This window comes from Takifugu rubripes, chromosome 22 (assembly GCF_901000725.2).
Source record: "Takifugu rubripes chromosome 22, fTakRub1.2, whole genome shotgun sequence".
Classification (NCBI taxonomy): Eukaryota; Metazoa; Chordata; class Actinopteri; order Tetraodontiformes; family Tetraodontidae; genus Takifugu; species Takifugu rubripes.
The window spans coordinates 8495662-8521258 of NC_042306.1; the positions used below are offsets into that span (position 1 = coordinate 8495662).

A 25597-nucleotide genomic window follows, 5' to 3' on the forward strand; every position below is an offset into this window, starting at 1 on the left:
TCAGCCAGGCCTCTTAAGGAAGCGATGATGTCGTCTCCAGTGTTAAAGCGCAGTAGAGGTGACGGCGTGAGCGTTCAGCTCGACCTCCGTGTCTTTCGCTCCCCGTTTAATCAGAAATCCTCTGATCTGTCCATCTGTGGCCTCACCTGGGAGACTTGAGGACAAACGTTCTGCCTTCCTTTTCAGCGTGGAAAGTCATTTCATTTCTGTATCTGTGAATTCAACAGCGGGTTCAACATTCTTGAACCCTGACGGGGACTCCGGCACAGAGGCAGACAGCGAGCCTCAGCTGGCCTTTTACACCGACCCAAACCGCAGTCGCCGCCGGAGTCGAGGTATGAGAAATGGTAACGCCAACAGCGCGTGGGGCTCAGGGGGTAAGCAGGATCCGCACACCTACAGACAGACAACTCGCCGTCCTGTGGTATTACCATAACTGCGACGCATGAAACGTAACCTTTACAGCAGATGGATGGCTCCAGTGTAGTGTGTGCTCGTGATGACAGAAGGGTTCATGCATACAGGCTCGTGTATATATGGACCGTTTGGCCGATGGTTGTGAGCATGTCACGCTGATCTGTACGTCTGCACACAATCTTGTTGACTGCAATCACACAAGACTGTGAGATCAGCTTCCGCAGAGCAAACATCCATCGATTCCAGCCACATTACCCCGAGTGTGATCTCTCCGGCGGATCTGGTGGTGCAGCATGCTCTCTCTGTCTGCATGCCGTGTCCGTGCAGGTTTGATGTGCACTAATGTTGCGTGTGAGCAGGAGCGCGATCTCTAAAATTAGATAATTTAATAAATAAAAGCGAGGCCTTCCAGAATAACGGCTGCTGTCAGAAGGTGTTGCAAGCCTTTATGACGCCTCCGAGCCAATTATTTCTCCGTCATGTGCACAGGTGTCACAAACACAGCGAAGCCTCCAGAAGTGTCACTAACACCTTTAATTAAAGAGGCTTAAGAATAGATTCACGCGACTGCTTGGGCTCTTTTGTTTAGTAAATCCAGGTAAAACCTTAATAATGCGCACGGGTTTCATGTATGGACAAATGAGGGGAAAAGGAATAAGTGAATACAGCAGTGGAGATCATCAAAGTTAATGACACTCGTGAATATACTAAATAAAACTGAATAAACGAGGCCTTTTCAGCAATAAAAGATGTCTGTGTTGCATGTTAGCCATCATCATGAGCCCCGTTATCATAATAACGGGCTCTTCATCGGTGTGTTGGTCCCTCAGGCTGGTTGGCCTAGAGGATGTAGGATTTCTGACTCTTCATGACTTTGCAGCTCAGCATGTACTTATTTACAGCCTATATTAGGCTTCACCATAGAAAAACTTCATTCTTGGGTATTTTTTACTCCTGTTGCCCAACCTGTCACCAGATAAAATCATAAACTGTGACCTGCCAAGCAATTTCATTTCCTGCTAATTATGCTGTTGGATTTTTTTATCAGTTTAGCCTCCCATCATCAACTTACTTGCAGAGAAGAATGTATGAAAATTCCGGATGTTAGAGGCATTCTTGTCAATAACTTGAGTGAATAATCCAGTTTTAAGTGTTATCAGAGGGGTCAGACCGTGGCTTTATTTAAACCATTTCCCAGGGCAGCTTTTCACGGAAGAAGTCGAAGTAATTTCAAAGTGACACTGCAATCTAGAGTTATTCTGTTAGTCAAGAAATAACCTTCTAAAACAAAGTCTGAAAGGCTGGTCTCAAGGTCAGCTGTGTGTGCGTGCATCCGTGTGTGTGTGTGTGTGTGTGTGTGAGCGCGCATGTTTGCCCCTTGCGGCTATGAGGTCACATTTAACACTTTTCTGTGCCGCACTCTGCAGCCAAAGAGATAAGAGGAGCGTTCCAGCTCTGGGTGAGGGGGAGAACAGAAGAGAGCGGATTTTTTCTCTTTTTTTTCCTTTTTTTATTTACGCCTGCATCTCTTTCTTTGGCCACATGCCAGCACTAATACCCTTCAAACGCGAACCTTATTTGTGTGCCACTGAGCTGTGCCGCAGCTAAACCTCCCGAAGGTTTGGGAATTCTGATCCACAGGTCCTTTTCATGGCCACTAAGCTCCTTTTTGGCTTGCGTTGAAAATACATGTTTGTTCACACAGTATGTGTTACATGTGGTTGTATGCGTGCATGTTTATGGGACAGTGTGTTGAGCAGGGAGGGAGGGTCTTTAAAGCATGCACTTCTTCACATGTTTCTGTTGCTTGTTGCTCCCCTTCCTCCCTCCTCCTCCTCTGCATATTTGCCCCCAGCAGCAGGTTCCCCGCGGAGCCCCATCAGCAAGACCACCCTGACGCTGATCAGCGTGATCAGCTGCGTGATCGGCCTGGTTTACTCCTCCCACCTCTCCTGCAGCCTCTCGGTGCGAGTAGTCCTGCATGTGCCGGAGCACCTGATCGCTGACGGTAAGGAATTTTATTTATTTATTTATTTTTGACCGCATGCAGACTGCAGCCGCAGCTTTCCCAGCACACGCGTCTTGGTGGGTGCCCAACATCCTCGGGGCACAAGCTGAGCTGCTGTTTTTCTGCCTGCTGTCTGGGGAAGCTGGTGGTGTCACACAAACAGAACACAACTACAGTGTGGTGCATTGGGGCCGTCAATGTGTTTTGCTTCGTTGGAGACGAAAACTCAATGTGAGGAGGGCCCCCTCCTGAGCTGCCCCCTACAAATGTACTCAACACATGAGAGAGCATTCAAAACTGATGGATGGATGGATGGATGGATGGATGGATGGATGGATGGATGGATGGATGGATGGATGGATGGATGGATGGATGGATGGATGGATGGATGGATGGATGGATGGATAGATAGATAGATAGATAGATAGATAGATAGATAGATAGATAGATAGATAGATAGATAGATAGATAGATAGATAGATAGATAGATAGATAGATAGATAGATAGATAGATAGATAGATAGATAGATAGATAGATAGATAGATAGATAGATAGATAGAGGGGGTGCTCTTGCTGAGAGGTTTTCTGGTGGTCCAGATGCGCTGTAGACAGACTCTGCACACTCATCTGTCATCTGCAGCTCTGATTTGATTCTGAGCACCTCCGGCCTTCTGGCGGTGTGCATTGGCCTGCCAGGGAGATATTAAAATTCCATGGAGGTGCAAAGGGAGGGAACTTTGAAAGAAGAGATGAAAGATGGCGAATGCGCCTGTTGAATTATAAAACCGCGATCGATTTAGGACGTTTCTATAAATATCTGCATAGTCTCATCAGATGGGATTTGACGTCTGGCTGAATCAGATGAGTAACTGGGGAACCACTGAAGAAAGAAACTGCTAGTGTGTGTGTGTGTGTGTGTGTGTGTGTGTGTGTGTGTGTGGTGTGTTGTGGTGTTGAAAAGAATCTCTTCCTCGGTGCCTCCTTCTATCAGACTCGGGTCCTCTACCAGAGGCCTGGGAGTCTGAGGGTTCTGCGCAGGATCTTAGCTGTTCCTAGGACTGCACTCTTCTGGACAGAGATCTCTGATGTGGTTCCTGGTAACTGTTGGAGCCATCTACTCAGGTTGGGTGTTACTGTCCCGAGTGTCCCAATCACTACTGGGACCACTGTTGCCTTCATGCCCCACGTTCTCTCTATCTCCTCCTTCAGCCCTTGGTACTTCTCCAGCTTCTCGTGTTCCTTCTTCCTGATGTTGCTATCACTTGGGATTGCTACATCTATCACCACCACTGTCTTCTGGTGTTTATCTAACACCACTATGTCAGGCTGGTTGGCCACCACCATCTTGTCAATCTCAATCTGGAAGTCCCACAAGATCTTGGCCTGCTTGTTCTCCAGCACTTTCGGGGGTGTCTCCCACCTGGACCCTGGGACCTCCAGTCCAGTCTGTGTTGGCTCCAGTGCGGAGCCAACACAGGAGTCAGGTCCTGCATGTTCTCCACTCCGGCAGGGCAGCGTGGAGACCTCAAACAAGCAGGGAGAAGCATTTCAACAAGTTGCAAACAACCAATAACGAGGAAACAGGAGTCAGTTTAACCATTCAGATACGATAACTCTCCAACACTGGTAGACAGGCGCTCCGTCCTTAAATAGGTGGCCTGATGTAGATTGCCGACAGGTGTGTCTGCCTGCAGCGCCAGCTGTAGCAAATTATCAGCTCCTCCATGCCCCCTGCAGGAAGAAACAAGCAGGACCACAACAACACATGATCCGGAACCCTGGACCCCAACAACTTATCTTGTGTACCTCTTCAGTCGGGTAGCTAGGGCTGTGAGCCTTTGCTTAGCAGTATCCGCTGCCTCAGTTGTGGACAGTTTGTTATATTTCTTGGGCAGTTCTTTCCTTAGATTCACACCTCTACTCAGTTCTGTTAGAAGGCTGACTTCTCTCCGTACCGCCACGAATTTGCCTCTAGCCTTATCCTCCTGGGGCAGTTTGCTCCTTCTGGCTGCTCATGCTCTTCATCTTGTAGCCAAGCATCTGTAGGATTACTGTTGTCGCTGCATACATCAGCTGATTGGTCTCAGTGATGGTAGTGGTAGACAATGGTTGACAGTGCTGTGTTCATGTCCTCCAGTAGAGATTGGTCCGGGGCTTTCACCTCCACTTTGTCCTCTGCAGTTTTTCCCCAGCTGCTGCTCTGGTCTTCTCTCATTCATGTTGTTACATACAGTATTTAGCTAGTTATTAATGCTCGTTCACACGTTGGTACACGCATAATGTATTGTAACACCGTTTTGGGCTGGTGCAAAAGGACTTATGGGTGTTCTATCGGTGTTTTGTTTATGGTCCCTGAATGTCTTTGTAAATAAATAAATAAATCAAGACGATGTGTACAAGCAATGCAATAGTGTGATCATTCATTTATTGACTCTTTGGTTAAATTGTGTTGGGATTTATAAAGATGACTAATATTGATATTGGTGTGGGATGAACAAGTGGGTAGATTGAGAGACTTCCGCTCTGTTCTGCTATTGGAAAGAGTCAAACGTGGGTTCTTAACGACTGAGTGTCAATGAAATTAGTCGCATGGCGACGTTCCTGAGTCCCGAGACCACCGAGCAGCAGCTCACGGCCGGTGATTGTTGGCACCTGCTATAAGAGCTTTAGAAGAAGACTCCATCATCATCCGTTTGTTAGCTAATTGGTTTATAACCACTGATGGGACGTGCCTTCCCCATCCAGAGGATGAAATGAAATTTGTTCAGCAAAGGAAGGGATGGAAAAACCAGATTTCTTTTCACCCCCCCCCCCCCCACAAATCGCAGCAAAATTGTGTGTGATGAATCTCTAGTTATATTTCAGGGAACAAATTAGATTAGCTAAAGCACAAAATGAAGGTTTAAATTAAATGAAAATGTGCATTTGAATAGCAACACTCACATGTGTGCTAAAAATAGCCCTTCCTTTTTAGTCCTTCCTGTCTCTTTTTTTTTTACATTAAGGTGACACTCCTAATGACCACGATGTCAACATCCTCATCCTATTTTAAATAGCGAATTTATGCAACATTCTAAAGGAGGTTCTGCTCATAAATGCATAACTTTCTGCAAAGTGGCACTGTTTGTTTGAGAGAAGCATTAATCACTTTGGGGAAATTGAATTTGCACAAACAGGTTGATAAAGTGCTGAATTTAATTTGTTTAGTTGCTGACTGAAGTGCTGCACAGTGATGCTTAAATAGCCTGTTGACCCCAGTGCCCACTCCACTTATTCCGGCTCTCCATGTTTATTTGGCATCAGGTGTCTCATTTGAGACTCACTTTTGAGGAAACAAAGATCAGGTTCAGTTGGCTTAAATTTGCATCCACTTTAGAACTTTACTCAATTCATCTGTTATCAGTTGTCAGATGTTAGCTATATTTTTGCAGCGTTTATGGGTAGTATTACGATTCCATCATGCCAGTCACAGCCTCGTATAAGTGCCAAAGACCTGGAAAAAGAGGAAAAGTAAAGAAGAAACAGATTGGGGGAAGCAATAGTTTAGTTGATTTAGAGTTTTGTCAGTCACTGAAACGAAGAACAACAAAATACATCTGAGATGAGGCTTTAAAGGATCATAAAAGGGGATGCACTAAACTAGAGCACTCGCACTCCGCCAAGAAGTCATTAAAATGTTTCAGCAAGAAAATGCCTGCATGCGTCCAACGTTGCCACGAGGATGGCACTTTGGAAAGAGCCGCGGCTAATTTACCAAGATCACACTGTGACACGCTTCCAGTAGCGCATATTATAGTCACATCTGCTGGACCAGAACTCACAGTTCATAAGCTTTTCTTGTTATTCTTCTGGTGTCGTTAGCAGATTTGCTGAGCGCACAAAAAAAGAAAAAAGAAAATGTAGTCTGCAAACCAATCTTTCCAGGAAAAGTCACACATGTGGAACTTTTCACAGACAGACTGGAACCAAGGTCAGCAGAACACAAACACACAGTCTGGCCATTTTATTGAAACACACCTGAATTCTCTGCATCCATAAACCTTTCTCACGCCTCTGAAATGAATTTCTGCTAGTCTTTTTTTCCCCTATTCTTAATTTATTTTATGCTAAAACCACTGGAAAGTGGGATGACCTCAATGCAGACATGTATGCAGCGCTGCAAAACCTTTAGTGATATTTAATAATGTCAGGAGATTTAAATCTATATCTCTCTGTGGGGACTTTGTAGAGACAGGCAGAAGGCAAAGCTAATCTGCCCAAACAAAAGCAAAGGGCAAATGCATTATTCAATATAAGGGCAGAAAAACAGACAAATAATAGAAAAAAATAATGTACAAATACTATAAAAGGAAGACTGTATGGTGAATCTAATGGGACCGATCCAGTTACTTACTGCAACACTTTGATAAACATTGATAAATAAAATATAAGACACCACTTATCTCAGGTCAAATATTGATGTTAGTGACATCATATTCAGAGAAAAACGCACAGAATAGCAAATAAGGCTGCAGAACGCAGCAAATCAAAAGAAAATAATATTGACGCCCTCGCCGTCACACATTTACTTTAGAATAAGGATTGATTTCTTTCCACTTGAAAACAACAACGGTAGCAGAATCCACGATGATGTAAACCTTTAGGGTAACCTTGAAAAGTTTGAAGGGAAGCAAAAGCCAAACTCTTTTCTGCCTTCGTGAGGTGTCTTATAGCAAAAGGTTGAGGCAATCAGGAAACATCAGGTGTTCAGCGTTGCCACAGGAATGCAATTATCACCTGATTTAACAGAGGACGGTTGTGCAGAGACACATTAACATTTCTGCTGTGGACTTTTCTACACTAATGTGCTGCAAACGTCCGTCCCCACGTGTTGATGAGATCGGCTCTGGCAGGGAGGGAATGAAGCAGAGCCCAATAGCAGGAAGCATGGGGCACAGATTCGCCATATCCAGTTAATGTATCATTGTACTTGACCTTTGACACGGCTGCAGAATGCAGAACTCCATGTTACGGCTGTGATTAACACTGCTGGTTTGCCCCGGCCGTGGCATCTCCACAGTGATGCCTGAGTGATGTCCAAACATCTAAAAATAAGCACACATAATAGCTTTTACTGCATAGCAACATATATTTGCTTTTTATTTTATCCACATTTTATTGATTCTTCCAAGACATACAGCCAGAATTCTTTCGATGTGATATAGGATGTGCATGAAAATAAACAAGTTTTGTTTTTCACTTATCTTTTTAGTAAACTCTTACTCTTCTTTGATATTAAGTCAGCATGTTTGTATCCTTGACTACATGTAAAGCAGCTCACATCACAGAAACATTATTTATTTATGCGTTTGTGTCAACATTCCCCATCTGAACTCTTACACTGATTTATTCATTGGTCCAAATCCAAACTATGGATTCCACACGTCATTCTTTCCTTTTACCTTCCCTGCTATTGCCAAAATAGAGCCACAAATTAGATGCAGCAGCTAGATGTGACCAAAGCAAAAATGTTTCTCTTTCCTCTTATTCTCCACATATGACCGGTGTTTTCCTTAAGATGCCTCTCGCTGTTTCACTGCTGCAGTTCAGTTCTTAATGGTTTCATTCTTTCTTCACTCTGGCTTAGGATCCAGGTTCATCTTGCTTCAGGGGAGCCAGTTGGATGCCTCCGACTGGCTGAACCCAGCTCAGATCCTGCTGTACCATCAGCAGAATGCCAGTGGACCATGGCTCAGTGAGCTGTGTGGACGACGCCTCCTGGACCCATGTGAGCACCAGTGCGACCCAGAGACAGGTGAATGGACAAAGCAGCACTATTCTGTACTGGGACATGTGACAGCTTCTATGGTCGACGGTAAAATTTGACCTTCGACGCGTGTACTGAAATCTGTTCCCTCTGAAACTAGGGAGCAAGAAATGAGCTGGCAGGGAGTTCATTTCAGATTAGGACCGAATTGGACTCCCATCCTGTCATTATTATGACAGTGCATCATTATTGTCCTGTTTAACTTGTCCTGTTAAGGGCAAATTTGAACTCAGCCATGTCTGATTTCAGTATTCTGCCGTTTGAGCAGCAAGTTATAGTAGAAGCTGCTCTCCGTACTACTGCACTTATTTCCAGCAGTTTGCAGGGGAGGCCTGTTTTGTAAAATGGGTTAAAGGTCCCTGAGGGTGAGGAGATCAAGAATATCGCTGCGCAGAACAAGACGCTGTTCATTATAGAGTCTGATGAGATTAGTAAAAGGAGGTTATTTAGATCGTATTGAGCTTCCATAAAACCTGATGCAGACACTAATTATATGGACTAGAACATCTTTGATATTGTGCAATCATGTAGCAATCACAAGTGGAGGGAAAGACGGGAAGGATGAAAGGAAGGAAATCTGTATTTTAAAGAGGAAGAGGGCTCTCCCTTGCTTTGCATCCATTATTCAGTAGTGTATCTCTCCTCTGAGCAATGCAGAATACGTTCTAACACCTCTAAATGAATGAATGAATGAAAGTATGAATGAATGTAAAAGCATACATTTTATGCTGGTCTTAAATGGGGGAAAAAATAAATTAAAAAAATCCAAATGCCCAGAATGGTTCCTCTGCCTCTCGACATGTGAACCAGCAGATGTAACAATGAGGCTTCAGAAGATGTATTTCATATTTTATTCATTTTATGATGAATTTCTAATAAAACCAGAGCAAGTGTGATTGTGTGTTTGTTGGTGTGATAGAAATGAGTGCTAAGGTGTGTGAGCATGTGTGTGTGTGTGTGTGTGTGTGTGTGTGTGTGTGTGTGTGTGTGGGCTGCTGGGAGATTGCAAGCGTGCTATAGATAGCCTAAATCCAACCCTCATTTCTGCTGGAGGAGATACAGATGAAAAGTGAAATGAGCTTCGACAATATCTGTGCTGCTCCTGTGAGATCAAAAAAATATAACTGTAAAAGAAGCTCCGACTCCTTCCCTTCCTGCAGAATCGAAACCCGGGTCCTCTCAGGTGCTCGCTCTTAGGAGCGTACAGCCCTTTCAAATGCGTGACAGACTTTTCCAACGCGTAAGGAAAGATGGCGTGCCTGTGCCGACACACCACACCTCCGCTCACCGGCTTGTTCAGTGTAGCAGTGAAATCCCGTGGAAGCAAAGATGTCTGCCCGATAAGGCGAAGCAAATCCACCTTATTTTTAAAGCACATTTAAAACTACTATGGTCGACCACAGTGCTGTGAGATGACACAAATGAATAAAACACAAGTTCTGAGGAACAATAAAAGCCTAAACAGCGAACTGAAAACTCTGAGAGCTCTGTCTGTGAGTTGCTGGTGAGTTAAAATGTTGTTGTTGTTTTTTTTTTTTACTTGGCCGTGAGCCACAAAACGTGATCCGGGTGGTGGTAGCTCAGGGTGTTGGGAACTGGGCTCAAAAGCAGAGGGTTCTTGGTTTGAGCCCCAGCATGGACAGAGCATGTTCTGGTAGTAGGCAAAAGTGACAGAATACCTTTAGAGCACTGCTGATGTACCCTTAAGCAAGGCACCAAACCCACAAATGCTCATATAGGGCCCTGCAATGAACTGGTGATTCATTCCTGGGTGAACCATATGTGATATATAAAGCAGTTGATGAGATGACAGAAGATAATCTATAATTGGACATAGGACTAAGTGCTTCTGAATAAAATTAGAGGGCCATGTTTGTTTTTGTTAAAGATGCCAATTGCCAATAAATAAACCGTGGGGAGCTCCACATTCACTCAAAACTGGCCCTAAAGCTTCTCACTCCTCAAACTGTGTCTCCAATAACCTTCGTGTGAGAAACAAGGATTCTAGGATTTAGAGTGTCACAAGTGGCTGAAAAGAGCATCCGGGTTCCCCAAATCATTCCAAAAGATCATTCATACTCTTGAAGGAACAAATTCTGGACTGTGAAAAGCTTTAAAATCAGAATGTGGAGATGAATGCGAGTTTGGAGGTGATGGCACGATACCACAAGCCAAAACCGCCACTAATAACAGCTTCAAGGTCCAGTAGTGTCCCACTCCTCTTTAACAACATGAGGTGGTCTGACGTCTGCGGTACAAGACAAGGCTTCTAATTTAATGACATTGTCAAGAGCTGAAACACATGGGCTCATAATAGGTAAACATCTGTAGCTGAAGGGTCAACACACGGAGGTGATATATTGTAATGGCCCTTTTCCCGAGCCCCTGTGGGAGGAAGCGGTGAGGTGGATTGGAGGTCATGAACAAAGGAGCTGATCGTGGGGAGACAGGTACTCTGTCTCTCTCCCTTTAACAAATCTCTGATAGTTGTGTCAACTGAAGAATAAGGAAGTTCACTCGGCTGGGTTCCAACAAAGAGAAGATCGCTTAAACTCCACATCAAGGCTGAAGGCAGTGGATAAATAAGCAGAACGGGGGGTTAATAACATGGCTGACACTAGGGTAAGCATCCAATCAAATAAAAGAGGGGCATAATCAGAAAACACAGCTTGTCAGTCTAAGAAGCAAACGCAGTGCATGATCAAACCAGTTTGAATGTGTGCATGTGTGGGTTCAGTCGCACCCTGTCCAAGGTCAAAAGCATCAATGAGATCTATAAAATCCTCAGCTAAAGGCTGTGAGACAGCAAAGATGGATGATAAAATCTCAGACAATTAAAATCCTGTTGTTGCGGCCCAGTGGGGACCAGGGAGTAACCACTGATGGTAGCTGGGCTGAAAGGAGTAAAGGAAAAAAAAAACAAGGGGGGGGGTTGAAAGGAACTGAAACAAGGCTTGTTCTGGACAGGCAGCGGCCATGCTAGACGGACACATAATTGACATGATAGATTTTCAGATCAGGGTGGAGAAAAGCATTTGGCAGAACCCTTGTAGTTAGGAGACTAACGTGACCGCTCAGAGGATCAGGCCCCAACATCCTCTGTTCAAAACAAGAACAGGAGATCCACCACAGCTGCCTGCAGTTTTTGAGAAAAGTCCCACAGGCCATATGTGTCTCTACCGGGGCAGCAATCTGGGTTGGCAGGAAAGGTCAGCAGGTATCCCTGGCAGGACAGGAAGGGGGACAGGACACATTTTCTGACCCCTTGTGACACATTTTGGTGGATACTCTAACAACAGACGGACATCATAAACGTGCGGAGGGTTGAAGCTTTGCTTCAAAAGTAAGGGTAAAAAAGTGGGGTATAATCTCAAATAGTGGTGCCAGCTTGATATTATTATTGAATATCCAATACGTGTTCATAGTAATGGAAGCCTGATGAGAGAGAATGAAGGTAATGCTAAAATAAGTTCTGGCTAAGTGTAGTGACTTTACAGAGTCAAAGTAAGAGGTCAAAGTAAATCACGTTTCCGGACCAACCATCTATGAAAGCAGCAGATTCAAAGATGCAGCAGAAACACGTATTCGACGGTCTTGTACGTACTAGCAGCTGACCTTTCCCGTCAGCAGCGGCGTGTAAAAGACCAAAGTGTGTGCCCTTCACTCGTCACCTTCCGAGCATAAGCTGAACATGTTGTACACGTTACTCCTGAGTGCCTCTAAACCAAAGGTGAGACCCCATCAATCACACTTGGCAAAGTCAAGGCCAAGATTTCTCCTGGGACCTGACAACAGAACAAAAACTGATGCTTGGATGTTCCGGGCTAAAAGGCTTCAGTCAACAGGGTGTCAGCACCCAGCAGTTAGCGAAGCTCCATCCCTCCGTCGTACCCACGTCCTCGCTCTGCTGCCGAGGCGTCGCCTTAGACTTAAACTTACCAAAAACTTGAGTCAAACAAATCATTTCTGCATGCCTCCACAGTGGTCCTGAGCATGAGGAACAGGGGCGCAGCTGATTTGTTCCACTCAGAATTTTGCTGTATGTGACCGCCTGTCTGATGTTAGACAAGCAATCCTGTTCTAGACTCAAAATCGAACAAAAAAGATGCAACTTGGCTAAAAAAAAGGAACAAAATGTCAATAAATCAATGATAATTGCTAGGAGCTAAAGGAATTAGGGGAGTTCTGATAATAATGAACATGTGATTGAATGAGCCCGTCTTTTTGTGCAGGAGAATGTCTCTGTCTGGACGGCTACATGAAGGACCCGGTCCACAAGCACCTCTGCATCCGCAGTGAGTGGGGGCCCAATCAGGGGTGAGTCCTAATTATCACCTCATAATTATTAACATCAGCAAGAGAAACCATTTGAGTTGCTGGAGTGATGCGAAAGAAGACAATGATGTGTCAGATTAGACAATATTATATGGTTACGACATCAGTCAGTCACCGATCCTGCAGGCAAGAATTCACTCAAAGTTAACGATCCATTTGCAAGTTATTTCACATAACCTACATAAATGTTTAGATTCTTTTAAATGCTTCTATTTGGCTGCGTAAAATTTAAGTAAATAATAAATAATTGACAGTATTCAAACATTTATTCCATTTACAGACCTTTAAAGTGAGAGAAAGATGTGAAATGTTCTGACATATTTCTCTTTTAAATTGATTTAGGATGAAAAAATGTAGGATGGAACATCTTATATAAACAATCTGTGTCTTCCTGCCGCAGATAGCTCATGTTCACCGGAAAATATAGATTTAGATTTGTAGTGTGAGAGATACATGACTCATAGGACGGCATTTATGTCCCCAATGAGTATGTGCCTCATGTTCTCAGCCCAGGATCATCCTGCAAAAAAATGAAGTTGAAATGGTTATTTTAAAGTTTAATTTCTTTTGCGTTGAGTATTTAAGCATGTTAGTTTGAACTTCAGAAAATATTGTTCATGTCATGAAGACCAAAACATTTTGTCACATTGTTTCCATTTATGTCATTTAAAGTGCTACAGTCATATGGTCGAGGAAGCTTCATTCAGTGGTTTTTGAGTGAAAGGTCATTTGTTCTGTACCGAGATGTTGATGGCTCCATCTCAGCATTGAATAATGCTGCCTCAAGTCTTTGGAGCAAGTCTCCAAATCTCGCTCCAATCGGCTCGTTAAAAGCTCCTTGACATTTGGCTGCTGCAGAACCACCCAGAGGTTCTGCTCTGAAAATGAAGAAGTGAAAGGATAAATCGATGGATGGGGTGAATGTGATATTGTGCATCCCACCTCCTTCTGATGTGTGCGTCACACTAGTCTTTTTTTTTTTTTTTTTGAAAGCCCCACATAAGCATTTACAGAAACATTTTTATTTTTACACTTTTATTTATGTGGCCTTTTTATTGACCGGCTGTGCTGACTCGGGCTGTGCTGCTGTCAGATATGTCGATAAATTTCCTTTTCGGGCGCAAGAGCACAACGTAAAGAGCCCCATCTGAAATGCAAGAGGCACGTTCGATAGATATATCGATATATTGTCGGAGGTAGAGGAGCGCCGGTTTGATAATCTGGTGTTCTGGACATTTTTGCGATGGGCTGAAACCTTCTGGCGCCGATGTTTTTAAGGGGAGCCGCAGCGTTCAACATCTTTTCACTCTCAGCTATTGCTAAGCCAGGTGAAGAGAAAGGGGAATATACTCCTCAACTCCAGATTTAACATCACAATGCCTCTGTTCAGGTGGAGAATGGAGTCTGGAAACTTCGGTGGGAAAAGCAGAGCTCCAGAGCACCTCCCCACAAAGTCACATTTGACATATTCAGCAGCCAGCGTGCGTGTCCCCAAACTCACAATGATGGGCAAACACATCGTAAAGAAAACTTTTGCTGCCTTATTTATGTTTTCTAGTGCGCAGTTCCCCAACTGGACGATTTGTAGATGTCATAGAAGTATCCTGTGAGTTTAGTTGCCGTCAGCGTTAGCCTGTCTCATCACCTCGACAGGGCCTCATACGGCCAGTATTTCATTTTCGCTGAATTTCTCTAGCATCCAAAGAGGCTCAGCCAGCTGCACAGCCCTGAATCTTGTTCCCTGGCGGTTTTCTCGTGTCTCTGACGTTGTTGATGTAAATGTTTAATGACCACAGCCCATGGCTCGGAAGCGGCTCCGCTCTTTGTCACTGTTCTTTTAGCTTTCGCCGGCAACCAAGTTTTCTCTGAATGACACTGTGCCTCTGTCACTTCTCCTCACATTCTCAGTGGCCGCCTCCCGCCCCCCCCCCAATCTGTCGCTCTCCATTCATCTCCATCACTCCCCCTCTCTCGCTATGTCCTCTTGGAATCTGTTGCCTCTCCTGGATGATTTCCCCCCTTTTCAGTCTCTTTGCCCACCGCCTGTCTCTCCCGTGTGAGCCTTTTTTCTTTTCCATTTTGTCTCATCATGCTACCCCCTCTTATCCCCTCCCTTGGTAATAGATATGAGCCAAAGTCACATTGCACGTCAGCTGTGGGAAAGAACATTTTTCAATCAGCGTGTTTACACACGGCGCACATTGCAATGCAGCTTGTGATTTGAGGGGGCTCTGCAAGGCTGGAATAAATTGAAGTCAGACATTGAAACATGGCTTGTGATTTTCAGGGCTTTAGATTAGGCAGGTAGGGTGCGCTGAAAAATTTAACACCTCTTTTCACTTTGATTTTTAACACACAGTTTTATTCTCTTCTGTCTTTCTTTGTCTCCTCTCTGATCTGTCTTCCTTTTCATGCCAGTCCCTGGCCTTACACCATCTTCCAGCGTGGGTTTGATCTTGTGATGGGGGAACAGCCTTCTGATCGCATTTTCAGGTAAGGGAAACTTCACCAAAAACGAAAGTTACGGGAAAGTTGTGTTTCTCTGTGCTCCGAAAACATGCATTCATCATTCCTCTACTTAATGAGGAAATGTCTGTTAAAGAAAATCAGCTAGAAATGCATAACATGCTTGTAGCTACTCTGCCATTGGCTATCGCCTAGCATCTTCCTGTAATCCCATTGGCTAGGAGGGACGTCAATATGTACATGTTTGTGTGTATCCCAGCGTCTTCTTCATCTTCGGGATTTATTGTGGGTGTTTGTAAGTTTGTCCATTAGATGGCGGTGTTACCGCAAGTGTTAACGTTCGTTGCTAGTAATGATGGCTAATGTAAGATTAGCCTGTAATAAAGTTCATTTTGTTCCTGGAGAAGCCTTGCACTGAATTCCTACATTTGTTGTGCGGTAATCTAATTGTAACATGTATTTGTTACATGTTTTGATGCATTTTTATGATTTATAAAAAAAAATTATATCCGAATTTTTGGGGGCTTGGAACGGATTAGGGCATTTACATGGAAAATGTGTCTCTACTTACGTAATTTTCAGGTTACGAAACAACTTCCGGAACCAATTAATTTCTTAAGTAGAGGTTCCACTGTAATATAAAATCCACTGATTTTTCAAGAGACTGTCCAGAAGGTCAGAACACAGTTGCTGCTATCCACCAGATGAAAATGTGAACAATTTAGAAGAGCTCTTCAGGAGAGAACTCCACAAATGTTGTGTGAACTGATCGGAGCGGGAACCATTGTAGGTTACCACCCCGCCCTTGGAGAACACTCTAGCATCAAGCTTAAGTATACACAGATGATTGCAATCCCAAGAAAAGAAAAGAACTGCGTAGAAGGCCTAAGAATTATGATTATTGCTGAAGAGAAACACTTCAAACACACATTTTAGTTTAGCACAGCACTAACCACCACTGGGCTCCTCTGTGGACCGTTCTCCACTAAGCAACTGTTTCCTTGTTTGTATGAACCAAATAGTTCCTAAATCAGTATGACACTCCCTAGTTGTCCATTATAAAGAGGGGCTTGTTAAGTGGTTGTTAATTTGTCCGTTGTTCAGCCACATACGTCATTCGGATCACAGGGAATTATCAGTGCACACATTCCCTGAAGAGATGGTGAAAAGACTTATGAGACAAGACAAGCAACTTCCTCATAATTATCATAAAAATAATATTACCATTTACATTTAGCCTGCTGCATGATGATATAACAATACCAACTTTCATAAGTTACTATTTTGCAGTAAACAGAAGAACAACACAGCTTTGTTCTTCATCTCCTCTCATCCTAGCTTATTTTCTATGCAGCCTAAACAATTATTATAAAAACCTTCAACCTTATGAATTAAAAATGTGCATATTCTGCATTAAATAGGCAGTACACTATTTTTGTGCCACTTGTATCCATGCATAATTTAACAGTACCAATAATGCATTTGGTGTTGAACAGTAGGAGGTGTTTCACTTCGACATATTACATTTCTGCACCGTTTAAAGATTGATGATATTCATTGACTCACATATAAAGAATTGCTTGAAAGCCCTTATTCCACACATCTGCTGTTTACAGATTTATGACTGTGTTTTGTCTCAGGGGAAATTCTTACTGGCCCCTCTGTGTCAGGCTTCCTCATTTTGTATGCATTGTGTCCATTAGCACATATTGTCCTTCTGTTCAAGGAAGAGTCATGCAAAAAGGATAACTTTGCTCATCGGTAGAATAAATAATCTCCATCCAGCTGCTTGTCATTTTTCTGAATCACTAACACAGTGAAAACATTCATCTTTTGAAACCTAGCCAACGTGTGGACCTTAAAGGAGGGTCCATTTTTTGCTCTTACATGATGGAAAAGTAAAATAGTTCAGAAACTACTCCTGCCCCAACATTTCACATGGAAAAAAGAGTCCATACAGTAACAGAGTTGTTAGAAATGATTCTAATCTTTTTCTACAGCACAGATAAACCCTCAGCTTTGCTAGCCTCAGTCCCACATTAATGCATGTTACTGTGAATGTGTTTCACGCGCATTTGAACTGCCTTCCTGCACAAAATGATCACTTTCAACAGTATACAATAATCATCTCTTGCAGTTCCTGCAGCGGCATTTGCAGAACAGTATTCTCATTTTTATTTTTATAGAGCAGCTAAACCTCCAGGTCATGCCTCACATGCATTGAGGTTGGAAATTTAAAAAATACCTTGAGTATGTGGCTCCTGGAGCAGTTAAGACATGCCCAGTCACTCTCCAACTAGCTAGAATTGGTTTCCATCTTGGCTAATAGCAAAATTTGACCATAATAGCCAGGATTCAATCAAAAAAAGCCCTCACTCTTACATATTTAATACAAAATACATCATTTAAAAAAAAAAAAAAGATCAATCAACAACACTACTTCATACCCGAATCTTCTTTTCTCCTGAAAAAAAAGTGCTTTGAGGGTTTAGTTACTCTTTATAGAAGTTTCGAGTTATAGAGATCTTAAATTTTAGGTTCTACTACTACTTATGCACCTAAAACTCGAAAAGAAAAACCTTGTAATCACGGCTGTGTCCCTCCTTCTCTTCAACGATCTTGAAAAATACTCTGTAACAACACATTTCAAAACTTCAGAATAAGTCAGAGGTCATGATATCCACAGTGTCCTGTCAATATGGACCCCAGGAGACTCTGCAACTTCTACAGGTGCACCAAAGATTGTTTTGGTCATCTATCATGAACAACTTACTGTGGGGGTAAAGACAGATACTCTAGTGCATTGAATAAAAATTGCAATACAGATGTAATATAAAAAGTGCTATGCTGATTTTATCCCACTAAGGAGGTCTTGAAGAGTTTTAAATTAAATATAAACTATTCTTGTACTTTGTGCAGTGTTGATCTGGAGAGGCTATTTCCCTTTTTTATCACTGTCATAATTCAAAGCAATTTTGGAATAATATGAAAGCCTTTGTGAATGGAAAAATGGGTACCACTGTTTGATTTACTGTGTTTGATGGGATTCTATATCTCATGTTTAGTGGGATGGATAACGTCGCTTACATAATGCAGCTTTTAATTATGCTCATAAAATATAATGTACATGAACCATAATTGTCTAACCTAAAACCTTGCTTTCATTGGTGAACCCTAGCAGAACAGCACCACAACAAAAAACGCTATAAAGACTCAAGCTGATAAAGACTCTATATTTGATTTTATTTTATTTGATTGTTAAAAAGATTAGCAGTGAATGCTAGAACCCCCTGGTCTGTTCAGTGTTCAAAGTAATTCTGTTATTGTGTTTGTTAGACGTCATGTTTTTAATAAACATGAGACATTTTAAGAGAGAGAGAAAGAGAGAGAAAGAGAGAGAGAAATATCTGCAGAAAGAACAGGAAGTATCTACATTGGGATCAGGAAATCTATACAGAGGGAACAGGAAGTAACTCCATAGGGACCAGGAAGTCTATACAGAGGGAACAGGAAATAGCTCCATAGGGACCAGGATGTCTATACAGAGGGAACAGGAAGTAGCTCCATAGGGTCCAGGATGTCTATACAGAGGGAACAGGAAGTAGCTCCATAGGGACCAGGATGTCTATACAGAGGGAACAGGAAGTAGATCCATAGGGTCCAGGACGTCTATACAGAGGGAACAGGAAGTAGCTCCATAGGGACCAGAATGTCTATACAGAGGGAACAGGAAGTAGCTCCATAGGGACCAGGACGTCTATACAGAGGGAACAGGAAGTAGCTCCATAGGGACCAGGATGTCTATACAGAGGGAACAGGAAGTAGCTCCATAGGGACCAGGACGTCTATACAGAGGGAACAGGAAGTAGCTCCACAGGGACCAGGAAGTCTATACAGAGGGAACAGGAAGTAGCTCCATAGGGACCAGGATGTCTATACAGAGGGAACAGGAGATAGCTCCATAGGGACCAGGACGTCTATACAGAGGGAACAGGAAGTAGCTCCATAGGGACCAGGACGTCTATACAGAGGGAACAGGAAGTAGTTCCATAGGGACCAGGACGTCTATACAGAGGGAACAGGAAGTAGCTCCATAGGGACCAGGACGTCTATACAGAGGGAACAGGAAGTCTATAAGGAGGAACAGGAGGTATGTACAGAGGGAGCCGGAAGTTTACACAGGGTGGTAAAAGCTGCCCAGTACATCCAGCAGTGCATGAATAAAGCCATTCGGATCCTAAGAGACCCTCAGCAGCCCAGTAAAGACAGGTCCAGCTTCTGCCATCTGATCGACAGGGTCACAGCATCGGGATTTGGAACAACAGCCTTAAGACGTTTTTCCCACAGACCATAAGACTGCTTCTGACCAAAGCACATTTATATATCAGAACCTGCCCATTTTTGCTTTATATTCAAACTGTTTCCTGTTTGCCAAAATTAAACTGAAGCCTGTAGTTGGTGTGACTCATGCACGGGAAGCTTTGTCAGACATAGACCAAGGTTGGTCTGCTGAACACTGAACCACACGCTGCAACGCTGCCAGTGGAAACCAACACATCCAATTATATAACATGTCTGATTAAAAAGTTGCAACTGTCTTCTGATCATCTGTTAATCTTTGCACCTTCGGCATCATTGGTATAATTCATTCCTTTTTTTTTCTCACATCAGAATCACACATCTCCAAATCAGACTTAAAGTAATCCGTCATATTTACTGTCATCTGACATCCTTTCAAAGCAGCTTTTGTTTATATGGGGGAAAATATGTTGGCAGGCAGAAATCACCACTGGACAATCTTTACAATTATTTCAAAGGCACTGTTGGAGTTTTGCAGTCCTGTGTGAGCTTTATGTAATTGTTTCTCTGTGTTGAGTCATGGTTTCTGTCTGCTCTTGTTTTCAACTGCCCAGAGCTTATATTTCTAACCTTCCTGTCCATCACAGATTTACGTACACCTTAGGAGAGGGAATGTGGCTACCACTGAGTAAAAGCTTTGTCATCCCCCCTGCTGAGCTCGCCATCAACCCCTCAGCCAAGTGCAAGACAGACATGACAGTGATGGAAGACGCCGTGGACGTACGGTGAGTTCGGTGACGCATCTGCTGTTTATGGCTTTATTGTGTCTGTGAAGCTGCAACTGAACCATCATTTCATTCACGTTTGCATTCTATTTCATCTGAGTTAAACTTTGGGTTATTTTATTTTGATGAAAACAGACTGATAGTGGGCGTCGTTGAGAATCTACCAACTATTAGAGCGTGTTGACTCGACTTATATTGAAGCCTAACTCTTTATGGTTTCTCTTCTACTTTCTCAGTCCTAATTTGTGTCAGTTTGAATGAGTCACCCTAGCAACATTCTGAACTATTTGGTATGAAAATATAACTTTTGTTAGCAAAAGAAAAAACTTCATGAGACTAAGAATCCAATATTGATGTAATTTTACTGCTCTGAGGAACACTCAAGGAACACACAGAACGAGCACTAATAACCACAGGAAATAGCACTTCCACAGAAAATGCTGGAGAACCAAGAACAAAATGTCCCAAAACAACGCACACAAGGTGCAAATAGCAGATCTATTTTAGTATGCGGCGTACTGAAGCTGAGGTGTGAGATCCATATCTCATTTTTCAATATAAAGCAGCAGTTGGACTTCTAATGCTAAATGTTGTGGTGAGGATGCAGGAGAGGGGCTCTTCTTCTGTCTCTTCCACGACGGTCATATTTATGCTGGTGTGGCTGAAGAGGTGAACAGCGAACCACAACTTCAGAGTTTCCCAGATCCTCTTGAAGGTCTTTTTTTCTCAAACAGGGGTTCTGACTCTGAAAGTCTTCTTGGTATTCTAGACGTTCACTTGATCTCCACTGTTGCTGTTAAGAGTCTTTTCTTAGTTACATGTGAACTGAGGAAATGGGGACCTAAAACATTTTGCTATCTTCTTACAGTCTTCTCCTGCTTTGTGGGCATCAATCATTTTAATTTTCAGAGTTTTAGACAACTGTTCAGAGGACCCATGGCTGCCGATTGTTGGGACAAGATTAGAGGAGTCTGGGTATTAATAAAGCTTTGAAATTAGCACCACATGACCTTCGCTAATGGCTCCGAACGGGCCTCGATGCTAACAGGCTAATGAAGGTCTGGTACCCTGGTCAAAGTGCGGTAATCTGAGAGCTCAGATCTCCTGAGATTCACAGACATTCCCTTTTTTGACTATAAAGTTGTAAAAGACAAAAATAATACTCCGATATGGCTGAAAGCATTGAAAAGTTTTTGTTGTTTTAGAATTATTTTATTTTATCTTCTGCTAAAGGCGCTAACACACTGCAATGTCAACGTGTAGTATCAAGTCAACTCATATGTGAAAGTTAGAGAATTTACCTCAAATACAATTTTAGCAAAGAATATACATTGTTAAAGTCATTATATTAAACAAAACAGCCCTGCATCCATTACAGTTTAGAGGCCAAACTCAGAGACCCCATGCAGCACGACTAGAGGACAAATAAGCTGATGATGCTCACCCATGAAACAAACAGGCCTCTTTTTTGGTAACTAAGAAGTCAACATACTTGTTTTGATGGAAATTTGATCGTATGATGTTTACTGCTTTTCTTATTAAAACTGCTGTCTTCCAAAGATCATTGGATGCAAATTCTGCAGGCCAGAATGTCAGATATTCTGGCCCTCATAGCTTCTTATATTTGGACAAATATATTTGGATCCAATATATTTGTTTCAATGAGTACAAGCAACAGCATTAGCAAATATAAATGCTACTTTGAAACAAGTGAAGCGCTCGGGGATGATTTGCTTCCTGCTAGTTTCCTGCTGTCAGATCTTACTGAGCTCCAAATTTTTCTCTGTATCTAATTGGGTTCAAATGCTAAAGTGTACTCTCCCAACTTCCATCCTTCATTGTGAATCATAGGCATAAACATAGCATACATTATGAAAAACAAGGTAGTTTTTTATTGTTATTTATTGATTAGAAAGATTAGTCTCGATGTGTTAGCATAGCTTTGTTAGAACAGCTATCACCATTTCTGAGTACACTCAGTTCATTTAAACAGTTCATTTTCCCCAGTTGAGCTTTAAGTTGAGCTATAATTGGTGGCTGTGCTAACAAGCAGAAGTGAGGACTGCTGCCAGAGATGACTTCCTGTCCTGTTTTGCCTCTTAGGCGATACACAGGCTGGTCTTATTTATTGATGAAGGTGGCTGGGTTCACAGCGCAAAGAAGTCGCTGCAAAGGCTATCCTGGCAGCAATCACTACCTCACTCAAACTGTGAGTTTGGTGCACAGAAACATAATTAGGCTCAGCACAACAACACGGGTTTTGCAAAAATACCAGTCAGTCCAGATCTCAAAAACACATTTCAGCTTGTTCCAACATTTCCAGAATTTTGTTCTTCCTCCAAATTATTTAAGATAGATTATGTCTGATGGCATTTTTATTTTAAATATGTAAATGTTTGTGACCCCCACTACATGCAAACATGTTCAAAGGGTTCATTAAATATGTTAATCAAGATATTTTAAAAAAAGAAAGAAAGTTTAGAGATATGGCACAAAACTTAGCTCTATCCTGGTGCACTTGGATGTCCTACAGTTAGCCCCAGCTGCTACATGTCCTATCTTCTCTCAACCTTGTCAAGGACAGACCTGCACACATTTAACCAGCTCAGCTCAGTGGTCAGCAGCATTCTGAAGGATCAGACTAGCTAACGTGACAGCCCGTGAGCCCATGGTATTATGTCCCATCTGTTTAGACAGGACTTGTTTAAGTAAAGACTTCCTGTAATTAGTCCTGAGAGTCATCGGTTAATGTATGCTGGAGCAGGGCCTGTCAACTCATCAGTGTACACAACCCTCATTTGGTTATTGGCCCTGTGATAAATGATGTCAGCTAAACTTTGTCTTCCTCAAATTTTCCCCTTTTTTTGTTCTCACCATTTGTAGAGGGTTTTTTTTTTTGAGCTATGAAGTAATCCTTCTGCGGGTATATTTAAAAATCTAAAACATTCTGATGACAAAACCTATCTGGCACAATATTTCAATTAACTCTGACGGCTGTGACCCTATTAATCCATTAGTGGTTGGCAGAATTGTTGTCCGACAAGCAAATGTTGCCACAAGAATTAGATGTTTGTCTTCTGTTGTCACCATTGCAAATAAAAACAAGATTAAAATGCAGTAACTGCACAGATTCCACATTCTCTTTCTCTCTTGCCCCGTGCTTCTTCACATGAACACACAGACCCTGCTAGCAGCTACATTGACACATCCCTCTGCCTGTTTTCCCAAGTCGTCCGTGTGTTTTCTCATCAGAATGTCTGTCTGAATGCTGATATAAGCAGCTAGACCATAAAACAGTTTGCAGCTTTAAAATCGAAAGACGCTGTGGCATATAGGCATGCCTGATATGAGCTTCGAAAATCCAGGATCAACACCCAGAGACTTGAGAGCTGCTATAGGGAAAACACCACCAGAAACACGTGGCAGCGAATCAAGTCAACCAGAAACTACAGAAAGGATTTAAACACAACTGTGGTCCAGGAGACCTTTCTGGACAAGCTCACGAGTTTTTATACACATTTGACCAATACAACGGAGATGTCCTCTTAAAGCCCCCATCAGGCTGTACTCCAGCTGCCATGCACAGGTTCTCAGGTCACTTCAATCTAAAGATTGAAGATCTATAGATCAGAAGGTCACTTCAATCACTTCAATATTGGACCGTTTGAGCACGTATGCACATAGGCATGTTCCTGAACTAAAGCTCCATCTTTAATAGGAACAGGCTGAGGGAGCTGACCGCTAAACTGACAGACCTGTAAAAAAATGGATCCTGGATAGCTGGTGACGGGGGCGGGAAGGTCGGTCTCTTCTGAGCCTGCAGTAATCACAGGAACGTCTACAGGGATGTCCAGCTCACATTAACCACTAGTGTGCCTCAACCTAAGACCAGAACGGTGTGGTCATGTGCACACCTGACTGTCCTTAGAGAGGATTAGGAGTCACTGTAAAGGGACAGGGATCTGCTCTTCTATAGAGCGGCCTGACAGCTGTGAGCCATCCTGAAAAACAGCAGAGTAATAGAGAAAAGAGCACAGCAGCACCTGAACAAAGCCAGTTTTAAACAGCGGCCCTTCAGCCAAGCCTACAGAGGGCTGGCTGAGGGTCCTCCTCACCGGCGATATCACAGAGTGGAGTGGCAACACCACCGCAGCTAAGAGGAAGACGCTACAGTGACTCATTAAACTGAGAGCCCTGAGAGAGAGAGAGTCCCCCCCCCCACCTCTGACAATGCTGGTGGAAAGAACTGAGCATCCTAAGGGGACAAACATCATCCAGCGGTGCCCTGTCGGAGTGGGTGGACTCGGGTTACGCAGCTATTCACCGCAGGCCTGTTAGCATTGGCATTCACCAGACCTGCTTTTCCAGCAGTGGGTGTCAGACTCATCCCAGAGCCCCTTCCCACTAACCAGTAGAACGTGTCCTGTTTATCCTGCACTCATGTTTATTCTGTACCTTCACCTGCTGCTGTAATGACATAAATGCATCCGCCGTGGGACAAATAAAGGATATTTTATCATTGTTTACTAAACTGTCTGAGCTATGCACCAAAAATTCCCATAGACTTGTTCTTACTCACCTAGATGGAGGATGATTCTGTTTTATTCTATGCTATTTCAGGCACAGTAGACATCACAGGCTACGAAAGGAGGTTGAGTTTGTAGAGATCCCTGCTGACCACCTGTATTTCTAAAGGAAATAAAGATTAAAAAAAACAAAAAAACATAACGCGGACGCTTGAAACATTTTCTGTTTTTCAGAACAGAATATGGAAATTGAGTTGCATTTGAACCCTCTCCTTCCCTCTTGTCAGCAGGAGAGTTTGTTCGATAACTGAGTACAGACACGGCGGCAACGTCTTCCCCGCGTTTTCATTTCCGCGTTGCGTCGCAGCATTTTGTTTTCATTGCCAGCGTTCTTTACGTTGCTGCAGAGGCTTCTGGTTTCTCTCTGATATTTGATGTGACAAGCTCTTTCTACAGCGTTTCCTCGGGGGACCATGAGAAAACACTGCTGGGAGCTTCTCGGAGCTGTTGATTTCGCCTTGTGTTTAGGTTTTTCCGCATTTGATAAATGCTCCTCGCTCCGTTTCGCTCGCCGGCTGATGGGCAAATAGGAGTTAACGTGTTCTGGTGGGCTGGTTCCACAGCACATGTGAATGGATGAAGCACAAGCTTAATGACACCTTTATGGCAAAAGGTTGGTGTTCAGATGAGTGATTCTGGGGTTTCTCACCTTGTAATTGTTGTTCTGTTCTTATTAATAATGTACATAATTGACACTTGTGTCAAAAAGACAGCTGGCAGGAAACATGTGAAGTGTGGTGCTCTTAAGTTGGGTTTGACGGACTGGTGACAGGATGACAGATGCACTCACGCCATCATTCTCATGACATTTGACAGCCTCTTGGTAAACAAATCGATCCACACTCAATCAGCCCCACAAGTGAATATCAGACTAACGGAACATTTTTGTTAACA

General features: G+C 43.0%; 1 protein-coding gene and 1 long non-coding RNA gene across 4 annotated transcripts in view; one reads left to right on the top strand and one right to left on the bottom strand.

Annotated features, from left to right (window-relative positions):
• astn1 (astrotactin 1) overlaps positions 1-25597 on the top strand; it is a 254474-nt gene that overhangs the window by 72618 nt on the left and 156259 nt on the right. Inside the window, exons 6-11 of one of the 3 annotated variants that reach the window (XM_029830837.1) lie at positions 228-335; positions 2276-2425; positions 8053-8220; positions 12465-12549; positions 14986-15060; positions 19980-20117. In XM_029830837.1, coding sequence (XP_029686697.1) covers positions 228-335; positions 2276-2425; positions 8053-8220; positions 12465-12549; positions 14986-15060; positions 19980-20117 — 724 coding nt within the window. Of the gene's footprint in view, positions 1-227; positions 378-2275; positions 2426-8052; positions 8221-12464; positions 12550-14985; positions 15061-19979; positions 20118-25597 lie in introns of all 3 variants that reach the window. The other 2 variants (XM_029830836.1, XM_029830838.1) reach the window with 2 other exon arrangements.
• Positions 12827-25208, bottom strand: LOC115247898 (uncharacterized). Its single transcript, XR_003886959.1, has 4 exons — positions 24910-25208; positions 24697-24806; positions 13308-13445; positions 12827-13087 (listed from the first exon to the last, which is right to left on the bottom strand). It is a non-coding gene; the product is annotated as an uncharacterized lncRNA (long non-coding RNA).